This window comes from Haliotis rufescens, unplaced genomic scaffold (genome assembly GCF_023055435.1).
Source record: "Haliotis rufescens isolate VD_foot unplaced genomic scaffold, xgHalRufe1.0.p SCAF_20, whole genome shotgun sequence".
NCBI lineage: Eukaryota > Metazoa > Mollusca > Gastropoda > Lepetellida > Haliotidae > Haliotis > Haliotis rufescens.
In genome coordinates, this window is record NW_025963891.1 from 5,404,112 (window position 1) to 5,421,113 (window position 17,002).

General features: G+C 40.1%; 1 protein-coding gene across 1 annotated transcript in view; it reads right to left on the reverse strand.

Annotated features, from left to right (window-relative positions):
• The window catches only part of LOC124130105, an 87,840-nt gene extending 70,852 nt beyond the window's left edge, over positions 1-16,988 (reverse strand). Inside the window, exons 1-3 of the mRNA XM_048400768.1 lie at positions 16,924-16,988; positions 7,383-7,529; positions 4,995-5,462 (exon numbers count right to left, since the gene is read on the reverse strand). Coding sequence (XP_048256725.1) covers positions 4,995-5,462; positions 7,383-7,529; positions 16,924-16,975 — 667 coding nt within the window. The 5' untranslated portion in view covers positions 16,976-16,988. The remainder of the gene's footprint in view (positions 1-4,994; positions 5,463-7,382; positions 7,530-16,923) is intronic.
• Positions 16,989-17,002: the final 14 nt, after the last annotated feature.

The window sequence follows — 17,002 nt, forward strand, 5'->3', positions numbered from 1 at the left end:
TTACTTGATTTATGAATCTGCCAACTTTTAAACAAACGTGTGTGAAAAAAACGAAAACACATGAAAAGCAGTGGTTTCAATATTCCATCAACCAGAAATAAGTAAAATGTCGAAAAAAATACAAGCCTCATCATATTCTTTTGCTATCAACATAAAAACATTATTTAAAATACTATTTTTAAGTAGAGTTAAGTTTATCTTGAAAACTACTGAACATTTTGAGGCAATTAAAATATATCATTGAAATTATAGAATTTAAATACTGCAGTTATTTTATACTCTCATAAATTGTAAAGTTGGAATTTCAGCAACAGTTTTTGTAACCAGCATGAAGGTTCTTAAGTTAAAGATTTATGGGTCTCTGGATTCAAATACTCTTGTCACAAGCAGCACCCAATCAGCTGACCAATGTATGACCACTAAAGTCCACTGTGTGTGAGTGATGCAATCATGTGTTCTATCTCAAGCACACACAGCTCAACACTGAAGGCTAGGTTAGACATTGGCACTATTCCTGTAGTCCTTGCCACACTGCCCAATAGTTAAGGTGTCATCAGGACTAGTAGAAATTTGCCTTTTTAAGGTTTTTGCTATATGTTATCATCATAAGGACCAGTGGACTAAAACTGTTAGTTTCTATCGCTGTGTTGGGGGTCTCAGTGTTCTTGAGGTTTGCTGACATAGTACTAGAATCTAGCAACCCCCTAAATCTCCTCTTTCAACCTAATGGTTTCACAAACACTAAACTAACATTGACCTGAGACAGATTGTGAATGATCAATGACAAGAAACGAAGTATTCTTGGTTCCCTTAAGAGATTGAGATATGTTTCAGTGTTGGTTCAAAAAGGACTGAATTAGCTGCCTAATCCCATTGATGGTGAAACCTGACACCAAGACTGCTAATGGAAGATCCTGAGAGATGAATGACAAGAAGGGGGTAAATTCTTACAATCTCCGTATCCAGGCTGGTGTTTCCTCCTACCCACTACCTTCAGTTTGCTACCTGTTAAGGCCTCTTATTCCTTACTAGTTGGTTTATAAACATTTTGGCCCAAAATTCAAGGTTGATTTTTTTTTCATTCAACATCCAGATCATACTACTACTAACAAATGAAAAACAAACTTAAAGGTCACACCATCACGGAAATATACCTGCAAAACGATACCAAAAGATAAGTGATTGGGTTATTTTTGTTTGAATAAAGAATTTATATACCGGTATGTATTATTAGATTACAGTATGGTTTATTCCTGATGAACAGTTATCATAAAATCTTGGGTTTTTGGGTTCTTGTTTTTCACCTCATGGACAAATATTTTTGTGAAAACTCAGTTTTCCCCATTCTGATTTCAGCTTTTGGGTTTGGTGGGTAAGTCTCGTTAACCAACTTAAAACATATAAGGCCTCAAGATATCGTGTGGGCTTGTAACATCTCCCTCATTGAGTAGCATCTCAAAGTCTTCTTGCATGTTCTTATATGCTATCACCCCTGCAGTCAGGGCCAGGGCATGTATTCGTCAAACTGTGTGTCCTTTAGTAGGTTTTAGTGTTATAAGGAGAGCTAATAGCCAAGCTGTCTACACAGAAAGACATCAGGCCACAGGCAGCTCTTGGAGTGGAAGGTGGAAGGATGGTCAAGTGGGTTTGCTTGTCATGTAGAAGGCGTGGGTTCGATTCCACATGGGTGCTATGTGTGAAGCCCAAACGCCAGTGTCCCTGCCAAGTTATTGCTGAAATATTGCTTATCAACTCCTGGATTTGTTTGTTTGTTGTTGAACGCCACACTCAGCAATATTTCAGCTATATGAAGGCCAACTCTTGGAATGGAAATCAGAATGGAATCATGCCTCAGCAGTTAGCCACTAGACCTCATATTGACATCTGGAGGAAAACTTTCCCAATATTTGTAATTTCTAATCAACATGTGGACACCTCAGCCATTTAGAATTTGGGCGGGCTTATAACGGATGTTTCCACCCTCTCCAACATACCATCTGCACTTAACAAGGGATGCTTAGACGTCAATCACTGGATTGCCTGGTCCAGACTCGATAACTTACACTGTACAGCTGCAATATTGCTGAGTGGGGCGTTAAACAATAAACAAACAAAGGGGATGCTAGGGGACCCTTAGTCTCACAGTCCCGTAACCATAGAATACTCCCTTCCAGGGGCGGTGGGGTAGCCTAGTGGTTAAAGCGTCCGCTCGTCACACCGAACATTTGGGTTCGATTCCCGGCATGAGTACAATGTGTGAAGCCCATTTCTGGTGTCCCCTGCCATGATATTGCTGGAATATTGCTAAAAGCGGCGTAAAACCATACTCACTCACTCACTCAATCCAACCCTAACTGTAACGCTATAGCCTTAAATGAAGCAAGTCTAGATTTTCCACAGGTTCAGGAAACTGTCTGAATCTCCCATCTCACTTGGACTCCTTTTCATTTTAAATGTAGTTGCTTGTTTCTATCAAACTTACATATTTTCAGAGACAAAGCGTTATTCTAGTGGCCTCTTGGATGCCCCAGGTTAGTGGTGATGATCAATGAAATGAACCCTCAGAGGGTTGTCGACAAACTCACAGTTCCAGCAAACTGTGGACATGTAATACATTTCTACTTATTAAATAGTTCTTTCCATCTTGAAATCATGAACCATAGTTTTGAAGCATGTCAGATATATATCAAGTGAATGACAATGCCTCATAATAGAAGGGGACAGGTCTTTGACAGCTTTTCCTAATTAAGTCATGATAAGTGGCACCAAGGGAGTTGTTTTAGATTTGCACAAGTCTCTAACATGTCTAAGGCAATAATGATTAGTTTAAATCATAAGTTCTAGATTATGTAAATAATAAGAGTGAGAGAGTGAGTGAATTGGTTGGTTGGTTAGTTTGTTGTTTAACGCCGCGCTCAGCAATATAATAGCTATATGGTGGCGGTCTGTAAATAATCAAGTCTGGACCAGACAATCCAGTGATTAATATCATGAGCATTGATCCACACAATTGGGATCGATGACATGCATTAACCAAGTCAGCGAGCCTGACCACCCGATCCCGTTAGTCGCTTTTTACGACAGGCATAGTCACCTTTGAAGGCAAGCATGGGTTGCTGAAGATCTATTCTACCCCGGAATCTTCATGGGTCGTAAGTGAATTGGGTTTAACGCCGCTTTTAACAGTATTCCAGTTATATCACGGCGTGTCAGCTTAATGTGGGAGGAAAGCCCGAAGTGATGCAGGTCTCAGACGTTTACCACTTCGGTGAAACCAATGAGCACGGGTATGGTGCTGACAAACCTAGAAACATAATCGGGGCGAACCGGGATTCGAACCCACAATCATAGGTTTCTGGCGCGGCCAAGGGACACAACTCTGCACAGTGAATCGCGGCACCTTAGACGACTGGGCCACCCGTGCCCCTGTAAATAATAAGAACAAGTTGTCCCTTTTAGAGACTGTACTGTCCACATATCTAGACTTGACTACTAGGAGGATAAAATACTACACATACATGGACTTTTCTTTCAGTAGAGGTGCCTCTGTACATGATTCACAGTGACAGGTGTTTACAATTACAGCTTCGGTTGTCCCTAGACATGTTAAAGTAACATTCCAGGCCAAAAGCCTCAGTGTCTGTGCACCTCATTTTGTTACAGAAAAACGATAGAAATCGACAAAGAGAATGTATTTAAAGTTTGGGGACATGAGGGAGCTTGAAAGTTGGTGCTTTCCTATATACGACTGTGATGTCATATCTTTTGCGTCCCAATGATTGATATGATGAGATAACAGTGATGTGTGCAGTAGAACGAAACAAACTGACTACACTGAGGTTTTTGTTTGTTTTTTGTCATTGTTGTTTAACGCCACACGCAGCAATTATCAAGCGATATGATGGCGGTCCGTAAATAATCGAGTCTCGGACAGATAATCCAGTGATTGATATCATGAGCATCAATCCACACAATTGGGAAACGATGACATTCATCAACCAAGTCTGCGAGTCTGACCACCCGATCCTGTTGGCCGCCTCTTACGACAAGCGTAGTCGCCTTTTACGGCAAGCATGGGTTGCTGAAGACCTATTCTACCTGGATCTTCACTGAATCTTCACTGAATGCCCTTAGTCGATTCTTAAGACAAGCATAAGCACCTTTTCCTGCAAGCATGGATTGCTGAAGCTCTATTCTAGCCCGGATGTTCATGGGTAGACTTCACTCTAAGTCAGACGTTACCGGGTCGCCATGATTCGGTAATCCCCCCTGGCTGACTCCGATCGATATCGCCCAGAAGGTGTTTCACTCCGTAATGATAGGCTGGGAGGAAACATGGGGATTAATTTCAGTTAATATATCATAAGAAGGTTTATGAATGGATTGACACGGAATAAAGTCACTCAGCTCCCAGTGAACAAACAGAAGAAACATTATATGAGCGACAGCTTGGTGTTGTTTTCATGTCAAGGAGAAGTTTGTTTCCTTGACTCTCATGCCTTGGTACAACAAGTCCTACATTTCAAGTGCTAGCCTTGCTCCAAGTCCATGGGTGTAAAGTTATTCTGTCCTTAAAATAGGCAAGTCTAGACACTCAGACAGTCTCAGGACGCCAGTCTCTTATAGGGACAACTTGTTCTTATTATTTATATAATCTAGAAATTAGGACTTAAACTAATAGTTTTTGCCTTAGAGACTTGTGCATGTTAAGATTTGGCAGCGTTTGCATAATTTCTTGAAAAAATCAAAACAAGAAAACATAGTGTTGTAATGTGTACACTTAGAATACATGATCTCTTCAATAAAACTTCTAAATGTTTAATGTTAAATATGCTTAAACAAAGAGATGTGGAAAGCCTGGCACCTTCCCTCTGGTCCAGTGTATGCATTTACAAGACTTTAAAATATGTCAACAGACATCTCTGCCATACTAAAGTACTAGACTCTATGGCTGTCTGGACCTGTGGAGACCTGGGTTAGAAAACTCAACTGACCTTGAGGTGACCTTGGTGTGGAGTTCATGAGAGGTCTGTCTCCAATGTCGTGATGCGGTGACTGCAGAGGACTCTGGTCATCCTGCTGACTCATCTCGGGCCGGTCCACCCTGCTGACTGCCTTCTTCCATCCTGCCCCATCATGGGCCTCCATGTCCCCCATGCTACCCTGGACTTGCTTCTTCCACAACACACTCTCCTGATGATGCGTGTCGGACACGCTACTGTCAACATCCCCAACACTTTTCTTCCATATCACATGTCCTTTTCGTAAATCAGCTACATTTCGGTCAAGGGAGTTAACTGCTGTTTTCCATATTTCGGTTTCATCTTGATGTGTATCCGAAGAGTTGCTGTTCTCGACGCTGCTGGCCAAAGCCTTCTTCCATGCCACCGCGTCCTGGTGCCTGACCTGCAGCACTTCGGTGCCGCCATTCCCACCAGTCTTCTTCCACATGACCAATGGACCTGAACACACACATACAACAATATACACCTACAGTAATTAGCAGAAGAACTTAATTTGTCAGGTGGGCTGTATGCTTGAGCCTTGATTAATGTGATTATTTGGTGTGTTTTTTTCTAAGAGGAAGCTTTTTTTGTTTGTTTGTTTTTCAAGGTCCCACTCAGCAATATTCCAGCTATATGACAGTAGTCTGTAAATAATCAAGTCTGGACCAGACAATCCAGTGATTGACATCATGAGCATTGATCCACGCAATTGGGATAGGATAACATGCACCAACCAAGTCAGCAAGCCTGAACACCTGACCCTGTTAGTAGCCTCTTACAACAAGCAAAGTCGCCTCTTGCGGAAAGCATGGGTTGCTGAAGACCTATTCTAACCCAGATCTTCACGGGTCCTAAGAGGAAGCTGGTCAAGTCAGCTGACAAGTATTCACAGGTAACAACATTGAACAATGTTGAATAACTTACCCACATCAGCACAGAAATACGTAGTACTGAGAAGCATAACCCTATGTTTAATACAAGATTGAATAAGCCAGCAGATTTAGTTTTGATATTACTGTGGACTGTCTAAAGAATAATAAAACCAGCTTCGGACATCTGAGAACGTCAAGGCTCCCTTTAAACTGGCATCGGAGTATGCCTATGCTCTCCCTATAGACCAGCACTTGAGTACTCTGACACTCCCCATAAACCAGCACTTGAGTACTCCGACGTTCCCTATAAACCAGCACTTGAGTACTCTGACACTCCCTACAAACCAGCACTTGAGTATTCCGATGCTCCCTATAAACCAGCATCTGAGTACTCCAACACTCCCTATAAACCAGCATTTGAGTACTCCAACACTCCCTATAAACCAGCACTTGAGTACTCCAACACTCCCTATAAACCAGCATTTGAGTACTCCAACACTCCCTATAAACCAGCATCTGAGTACTCCAACACCCCCTATAAACCAGCATTTGAGTACTCCAACACTCCCTATAAACCAGCATCTGAGTACTCCAACACTCCCTATAAACCAGCACTTGAGTACTCCAACACTCCCTATAAACCAGCACTTGTGTGCTCAGACTCTGTAACCAGCATAATCGGCACGCTCCGACACTCTATAAACTGGCATGCAGTTACTCCTTATGAGATGCTTGGCTCAAGAGGATTAGTGAAACATTAGCTTTCAGCAAACAGATGAACACAGATTAGCAAGCAGTGATTATGTTTACATAGCGAGTCAGTCAGACAATGAGAGATGCCCACCAAATAAATATATGATACAACAAAATGTTTTGAGACTGACGACCTAGGATTTATTTCAAACAAACAGCAAGACTAAAAAAAAATCCTAGTCTGTGTCTTTTGCCACTAGTTTGTTTTGTTGTTTGTTTGTTTAATGGCGCTCTCAGCAAAATATTCGGCCATATGATGGTAACCTGTAAACAATTGATCGATGGTGAGCAATGAATCTCCCCAATACAGTACAATGACACCTATCAACAAGGTCACCAAGCCTGACCACCTGATCCATTTAGTGGTCTCCTAGGACCAGAAGAGGCTTCTGGGGACCTCTTCGAACCCAGAATCCCCGACTAGTGACTAGCGACTAGTCCGAAACCTGAGCCTAGTGAAATTCTGTTCTAGAAAGATCTGCTAATAAAAAGGTCCATAGAATAAAATTAAAATTACTCCAAGATTCAACTTTGGGCCAGCAGACAAAACGTTTTATGTACAGACAGCTAGTTATCCAATGCAAATTTTATTGACCCTTTTTAACCATAGCAGATGTTCGAGAGAAAACAACAGATGCTAGACTACATAAACAGTCACTTTTGCATGATGACATTTTGTGCTTTAAAGTTTACAGAAAATGGGAAGATTTGATAGTTCAGTTATTGTACAAAAGAATACCGGAGTACTGACCTTGAAGTGACCTTGAGGCGGAGTTGAGGCGTGGTCTGTCCCCTATGTCGTGATGAGGTGAGCGTAGTTGGTTGTGGCTGTCCTGCTGTTGTCTCAAATCAACCTCACCGGTGTCGACGTTGCTCACTCCCTTTTTCCATATCAACACTGTAACGAGAGTGAGTGAGTGAGTACAATTTTAAGCTGCTTCAAGACTTGAGTCACACCAGGGTCGGAGACACGAAGAATTGGTTCACACGCTGAACGGGAATTGAGCCTGGGTCCTGAGGTGGGGGAGGCATTTGTCCCATGGAATTAATTTAACCTCTAGTGACCGTGACCTCATATTTTCCTTATATATCCAAAGGATCAAGACCCCGCCTTAGTGACCATGTATACAAGGCTAATCAAATTATATTCATAAATACAAAACATGCTGCCTGAAGAATGGTAAATCTTGTACGAGAAAGGTACATGTTCCTAATAGTAATACATGGGTCTATATTACCTATATAATGGTCTATATAGCAACTATGGTATTGCCTTATCTCAGTCCTGCTCAGTACCAAGAAGAAAGACTATGTTGATATTTAAACATGTTAAAATCAATGCCTCTTATTTTATTATGTATTCCAATAATTTCACAGACTTCACATTTGAGAGAAAAACGAATCTAAAAATCGATAACATTGTACTGGCCTGCTTACAATCAGTATCCTTTTCCTCCATTAAATCAAAGCCGACAGGGAGCAAGTACAAGTTAGTACTCAATACGCCTTGATAAATAAGACGCCAATGTTTATTTTAATATTGCTGTCAATCTGCAGGCAAATTAAATCAATTGTGCTTTTTTTATCTTGCTATGTATTTCTCTTTTTGCTCGTCTGTACAGAATTACGCATAGTGCACTACTGGGTGAAGACGAGGTTTGTCTGTACAGAATTACCCATAGTGCACTACTGGTTGAAGACGAGGTTTGTCTGTACAGAAATACCCATAGTGCACTACTGGTTGAAGACGAGGTTTGTCTGTACAGAATTACCCATAGTGCACTACTGGTTGAAGTAAGGCTTGTCTGTACAGAATTACCCATAGTGCACTACTGGGTGAAGACGAGGTTTGTCTGTACAGAATTACCCATAGTACACTACTGGGTGAAGTAAGGTTTGTCTGTACAGAATTACCCATAGTACACTACTGGGTGAAGACGAGGCTTGTCTGTACAGAAATACCCATAGTGCACTACTGGGTGAAGACGAGGCTTGTCTGTACAGAATTACCCATAGTGCACTACTGGGTGAAGACAAGGTTTGTCTGTACAGAAATACCCATAGTGCACTACAGGGTGAAGACAAGGTTTGTCTGTACAGAAATACCCATAGTGCACTAGTAGGTGAGGACAAGGTTTGTTTGTACAGAATTACCCATAGTGCACTAGTAGGTGAGGACGAGGTTTGTCTGTACAGAATTACCCATAGTGCACTGGCTGACGAAGGCATGTCTGTAACTGTAACTGGATGTCTTTAATGAATATACTCTGATGAATGTGATAACTTGGACTGGCAGTGTTGTGACCCTGAGACCTGAGACCCTCAAATCAAGCATCTTGTGACACGGACGGACTGCAGAAAAAGGGCAGTCTAACACCTTGCTTGTGGTCAATCACTGATCCCGAGAGTCATGATACACCTTGAGATTTGGGTGGAAACTGGCACAGTGACGAGTAAGGACTCTAAATTCTAATAGTCTAAATAAACTAAATTAATTATCTACCTGTGAGGACATAACAAAATAATCTGAAGCACCACACAGCGACACGTCACAAGTTGGTTTCGTTCGTTTCTTGTGTTAACGCTGCACTCAGCAATATTCCTGCCAAGCGTCGGCGGTCTTTAAATAATGAAGTCTGACCAGACAATCCAGTGATTGACATCATGACCATCGATCTGCACAATTGGGATACGATGACATGCATCAACCAAATCAGCGAGCCTGACCACCCGATCCCATTAGTCGCCACTTGTGACAAGCATAGGAAGCTGAAGACCAAGAAGCTACAGATGAAAACAATCACTAAGTGTTTTGCCTATTTCTTTACTTGATGACATGCACACAAACACAACAATAAAAGGCCTCCTGTCTCATAGTTTTTTATAAAAGTGGTCAAAAACCTAATAAAATAATATATTGTGAGCTAAAATGTTTACTTCTTCTGAAAATGTCAGTGAAAGGGAAATATCAAGATTATTGAGTAAAATAACAATGCTATTGTGGCTAGCATAATAACATATTCATAGTATTCTATTTTCAACTGTTCAATGACATCATGATGACATCACAGAACAATAGCCTGGCATCCTATAACAAGCAGATGTCGTTGCTAAGATACCATGGAGTTGGGAGAACTTGCTCAAGGCTTTAACAATTTCAATGGTTAATAACATGCTCATCTCATCCCGCAGCCTGACAGAGCAGATAGTTGCATTCAGAAAGCCACATTGGCTAAAATTCTAAGTAACCGAGGTTGAGTTGACGAAAAAGGTTATTGGCAACAATAATTGATTTAGACAATCTTTTATCAATCTTCATACTACACATGAAATGAAGTAGATAGCATTCTTATGCTAAAGAAATAGCTACAATGCCTTCTGTCTTACAAGCAGGTAATTGTGTGAGAGTCACACCGACCCTCGGATTGAACAGACAAAGACAGATCCTGTTGGGATGTTACCTACATCGCTAAAAGGGTATTGCTTATGTATTCGTCCCAACTGACCTATTAATATTTCATGGAAAAAATCATGGATATCTGATATGAATATCTAAAGAAAATGTCAAACATTTATCTTTGGTTGCTTTTTCAATCACCAACAACAGACAATCAGTTTGACGGTTTGGGTGAATATTGATCCAAATATTTAAACAAGCGGCTTAAAAATAAAAGAGTTGAATGACGGGTAGTAGATAACAGGTTATTTCACGTTCCATGTACATCTACATCATGGCATTCAGGTAGGCACCAAAACACTGGCAGGTGACAAATTCCCAGCACAATAATGCTACGTCTATGACTAAGAAATGAATACCAAAGGAAAGGAAATGTGATACAGACAATATATTTTGAGGCTGTTAATACCTCACAGGCAAAGAATGAGATGAAAAATGCAAACAAATGTAAAATATTATAAGGCTGAGGAGCATTGATAACAGATTTTAAAAGGTCATCGTGACCTCTGCAAGTCTACTTGCAGGCAATTCAGACATCCGTCAATCGAAAAACTTGATTGAACACAACTTACTGACACAGGGGATAATTCTTGTAGATTCCACATATTCCATTGCTCAAATTTAATTAAACCTAGTGCAGTCAAGTCTTGTTCTATTTATTACACATTTCTAAGTTCGTCAAAATAACATATAAAATCTGGTTTTCAATCTATTTCTCCTGACAAAAATGTATTTGAAATGATGTTCACCATGTCCTTGTCACAATTATATTACTTTTGATAACCAGATGAAACTTTCCAAAATTTCATTTTAATTAGCATAATCAGAACTTGAAATATGTTCAATTTAACCTCTTGCTGTCGCTGACAAAAATTAAAGACCCAAAATTGAAAATATCAGACATTTCAAAAATCAGAATGCTTGGATAAAATGAGTTTAATATATGAAAATAAATTCACCGCAAATCAACCCTTGCCACGCCACTTATTTCACTACTTCACCGACTCCTGACATCAAAAGTCAAACGGCCAACTCGTGTAAATATATGAGTTCGATGTTATGCCACAATTTGTTTTATGATCAGCAGCAGTGGTTACTTGTATATGCATTGATGTGCCAGACAAGAACCCAGACATTAGCAAGGCATCAGCAGTTGGTACAGCATTAGAAACTAACAGTTTTCCTCCACTCGTCCTTATAATGATAACCTATAGCAAAGCCCCTAAAAATGGCAAATTTCTACTAGTCCTTATGATACCTTTACTATTGGGCAGTTTGGCAAGGATGACAGGACTAGTGCCAATTTCTAACACTGTGGTACACATCAAAATATTTTGATCACTCAAAAAGTGATGTTTGCTGTTGGCTGTCACACCTGGGGATATTATCATGGACCTGGGATGATTGTTTTAATTTCATTTTTATTTGTCATGGCCGACAGAGATACATCAATACTTATGCCTTCTCCTCACACAGTTGCCTAGCCATTATGTAGTCCAGACTCTCAGTGGTTCTTCAGTTATGTACAACCAGTCATTAAAATATAAATGGCCAATAACATTGCTGGAACTTAAATCCAAATAATTATTACTTTGGGAATTTCTGTTCTGGTTAGCTGCCTGAATATGGTTTAAAAAAACAAATAAACAATTTGATTTACTCCCACCCACCCACATTCAGTACTGTGAAGTCACAGCTGGGACATCACAGATATAGACAAGTATTTGTCACAGAGTGACGAAATATCCCCCGCCTGTACACCATAGTACCAAATATGAAGACAATCCAGCGATTAGTTCTTGAGATATTGTGGCAACACCGTTTTCCAACTCCAAAAGCAGATTTGCCTGCTGTGACCTTGAAAATGGGGTCAAGGTCACCAAATCTGACAGGTGTATGCGGTGTCTGTATATACACTATAGTTCCAAATATGAAGACAATCCAGCGATTAGTTCTTGAGATATCGCGGCAACACCGTTTTCTAACTCCAAAAGCAGATTTGCCTGCTGTGACCTTGACAATGGGGTCAAGGTCACCAAAACCGACTGGTGTCTGCGGTGTCTGTATATACACCATAGTTCCAAATATGAAGACAATCCAGTGTTTAGTTCTTGAGATATCGCGGCAACACCGTTTTCCAACTCCAAAAGCAGATTTGCCTGCTGTGACCTTTAAAATGGGATCAAGGTCACCAAAACCGACTGGTGTCTGCGGAGTCTGTATATACACCATAGTTCCAAATATGAAGACAATCCAGTGTTTAGTTCTTGAGATATCGCGGCAACACCGTTTTCCAACTCTAAAAGCAGATTTGTCTGCTGTGACCTTGAAAATGGGATCAAGGTCACCAAAACCGACTGGTGTCTGCGGAGTCTGTATATACACCATAGTTCCAAATATGAAGACAATCCAGTGTTTAGTTCTTGAGATATCGCGGCAACACCGTTTTCCAACTCTAAAAGCAGATTTGTCTGCTGTGACCTTGAAAATGGGATCAAGGTCACCAAAACCGACTGGTGTCTGCGGAGTCTGTATATACACCATAGTTCCAAATATGAAGACAATCCAGTGTTTAGTTCTTGAGATATCGCGGCAACAAACAGGTGGGACGTACGGACGTATGGACGGACGTACGGACGGACGGTCGTGAATACTATATCCCCCGCTTCGCGCTTTCGCGCGGCGGGGGATAATATACATATACATGCAGAATTCCTCCCAACTCTGCACATTAATATCTGAATTTCATTGGTTGAATGAGTGACATGCTGCGATCAACATGATCAAAGTCTTCTAATGCATGTCAGACAGACCTGCTCTGTCTATCTTTACATTATGAATATGAAGCTTTCAAACAGTTCTGATAATTCTATTTATAGATAATATCCCTGTTCAGAGTGCCCTTCAGTTCAATATCCTTGCACAACACAGGGTAATAATGATAAATGTCATCACATAGGATTGGTTTTCCCAAATCAAATTGAATTCTTGTAAAAGATACTACAAAATCCCACATATTTGATCTTGCATGTCAAACACAATCTGTCCTAACACACTTAACTGGGCTTCCTCTATCACACATCAGCAGGCAATCAAATAGTCTCCAGCGTTATAACATTTAATCATCGTCAACTTGGAAGGCAACAATATATTGATGGACTGCTTAACTGTAATTCAGTTTGTCTTATTTGATGAGTATTGATATTATATTGCTGAACTGGATGATTTTTTGTTAAACAACAATGCATATTAAAACAGGTTGGAAAGAAGCAATTTTGATAAAATGCTTATTTCTGGCTGCAAGATGCATGTGCAAACCAAATGAATACAAAAACAGGCAAACCGGAGATCAGACACTGTGAGAGAAAGGCAAATATTACTGACTACCCATGTGAAGCTCTTTCTTTACCAGCTCAAGTTGTAAGTCCCAATTATTCTCAATACTACTTTTGGTTGGCTCTAGGTATGAACATGTTCTCCAAGATGATGTTTCTATGTGTGTATTAATATGTATCCCCAAACAATTAAGGTGCATGATACTATTAAGAGAACCATGAAGATCCTTGGTAGAATAGGTCTTCAGCAACCCATGCTTGTTGTAAAAGGCAACAATGCTTGTCGTAAGAGGCGACTAACTGGATAGGGAGGTCAGGCTCGCTGACTTGGTTGATACATGTCATCGTATCCTCATGCTTATCGATGCTCATGATGATGTCAATCACTGGATTGTCGGATCCAGAGTTGATTATTTACAGACTGCCTTCACTTAGCTGGAGAGAGAGAGTGTATGGTTTTACGCCGCTTTTAGCAATATTCCAGCAATATCACGGCGGGGGACACCAGAAATGGGCTTCACACATTGTACCCATGCCGGGAATCGAACCAGGGTCTTCGGCGTGACGAGCGAACGCTTTAACCACTAGGCTACCCGACCGCCCCTCACTTAGCTGGAATATTGCTGAGTGCAGCATTAAACAACAAACATACCATAAAGACGATATCCTGAAAACACCTCACCAGCCAACCTTATCAACATACTTACTTACCATGCTTACATCTTAAGAAGAACTGGATTAATTTATCAAATTTGACATTTTTATCTCTGAATCAATGACAATCAATGCTGGTGGCTTCCCCCTACATAATGCAATACAAATGTACGGCAATCTGAGGTTCTGATTAACATTATGAAATTGTATGCCATTTTACCATCAAACATTCCCCCTTGTATATACACATATTTTTTTATAGAGAGAGGCGTTTGATTGTAAAAAATTAATTCTAATTGCGTTCATGCAATAAAGGATACCTAAAGTACAGCAGCACTAAAAGAGATTTGTTCCAAATTACATCACATTTAACCTCAGTATAGTATTACACAGTAACCATGGGTAGAAAGATTTCGTATGATCTGATTATGAGTATTCATCAAAACTGGGATCATCCCGATGCAATATTCACAGATTGTATTACAGCAAAACTATCTACATATGTTATGTATTACTGGTATGTACCATAAGAATCACTAATGGTGAAATATCTCCAATATTACCTTTTCTACAGTTATAACTCTGAACAGTGTTGTATAAAGTAGGACAAGGTTCAATATGGTCCATATTCTGTGTCCTATCCTCTGATGTTACACAATGTTGTGATATTAAGAGTGAAAATGTAACATCTCATCAGCAATAGTTCAGACATGTTGTGAAAAGCATCTCACAAGTCTCAGCAATATTACAGAAAGATGATATGAACATTAATCATCATACAATACAAATCTTGCATATCAGATTTATCAATTGTCAGTGTACTTGGATGGCCTGGTCTTCAATCAGAGAACCCCCACGAAGATCTGGGTTGGAATTTGCCTCAAGAGGACAAATGGGATCACTGGCTTGGTTGATGCATGCCATCGTATCCCAATTACTTAGATCGATGCTCATGATGTCAATCACTGCATTGTTTGGTCCTGACTTGCGGGAACGTCGTTGCTTGTTCAGTTCCAAATTCAATTTAGCATGGTTAAATTTACAGGTAACCTAGCACTACATTGAAACACAGTATGTTTATCTCCTAAACAAACATCAAACATTCAAAACAAACAACGGACTAAAGAACTGTATTAGAACAGCAAAATGCATGACTTTGAAATTGACGTGTGTGCATGGTTCAACATTAAAGCTTCAAGATGGCTACAGTGATGATCAGGATTTTGAAGCAACAATTCTACCTTTAAAACTAATGAATAATTGGGCATGGTTAAAATAGGAGCAAGAAGAAAGTGAACAAAAATAATCAGTGCTGGTGTTTATAGAAACTAAAGAGGAAAAATAAGAACTAATGTATTCCACAAACATCCTGAATTTACTTAAAGAAAACCATTAAAACAAAAACTGAAAGCAGTCTCAAATTTATTAATTACGCTGTACGCATGTATTGAATTCTTTATGCTGTAAGCATGAATTAAATTCAATAATGCTGAAACAATAAATCTTTCACAAAGTGATGCAAGCCACAAATGTATCAGCCAGCCATGTTATTTGTCAGGACACTGTCCATGACTAACACTTGACTCATACTCAACATGCCACCATGGAAATTAGGCCAATTTAACTCACTCAAATGTCTGTGTAAGTAAAGATCTAAACAATACCTATAATACCCATATACATGATGACATATATATAAGTTAACTGTATACATATCTCTTAACCTAAAACATATCATGAGTATTATGGAAAGACTTACACACATACCCACCCCCCATCCAAAACTTATATATGTACATGCACTGCCACCAAATCCTTTTAATTATATATATATTTTTAGGGAGAGATACAGGCTAAAGTCTTGCCGTATTCTGGTGGCAGAAACATCAATTATCACTGATAATTTCTCACAACAATCATTTTTGTCCAGAAAATATCATATTAATAACTGAAAGAATATATTTCATAAATCCTATTGATTGGCAATTATTGTATATTGTATAAAGCATTTAGAGCGTATCCATGAAACCTAACCCAGATTTTGACACATTGTGAAAGTAGGTCTAAATCGGAGATGTTACTAAATGGCCCACAAGACAAGTCGGGAAATATCTACGAAGGAAATACAACGTAGACCAATTTCTGAATATCGCTATTTTCTACTAAGGGGTCAGAGTGACATGGCTGTTGTTGCAGCCCGTGTGGGCTCGGCCAGCGTAATCATGTCAACCGTCCGTCCGAACAGTCGCTGCGATCAATGTCACCGTTAAACAGGTCAAACTCAGAATGTCCCGATTAGAAAACCAACTTCGTGACAGCTACCAAAATAACCAATACACAAATCATTAAAAATGAAAGTTCGGGCCATATTGTAGTTTTGGTGTTGTATAATGCCAAAAACGTTTAAATGTGATAAATATGCCCGTGCCGTATGACACGATACCCCACCTTGAGAGCTCCAGAATCTACTCGCAATGACCCAGTTCACTTATATGACCTAGCTTCCCAGACTTCGACCGAAAGCGTTGTCAATTCGAAATCCCCGAGTCCCGATCGTCACCCTTACATACTGGTCCCACTTTGAAAAGATGTTAGCAACAACACAGTGCCGGTGATATTATTTTATAATGATGTGATATGGAAAAATTTTCACATTAGATATTCACGGAGGGACTGACCTATTTCTGGAACAAAGCAGGCACAAGTGCGGCGGGCACGTCTGCAGGATACATACCCGTCTAAGTCTGAGAAAACACAGCGAATGTCATTATAATTTTCTGGGTTAGCCATACAAGCATATTCCAGTATGGTCCTAGAGTGGTAACGAGTTATGTGTGCGATCTTACCTTGTGGGACGGGGGCATGAATCTCACCCGTCGGTGACCGACTTTCCTCCATCGCAGTCCGTGGGTGACCTCTGACCTA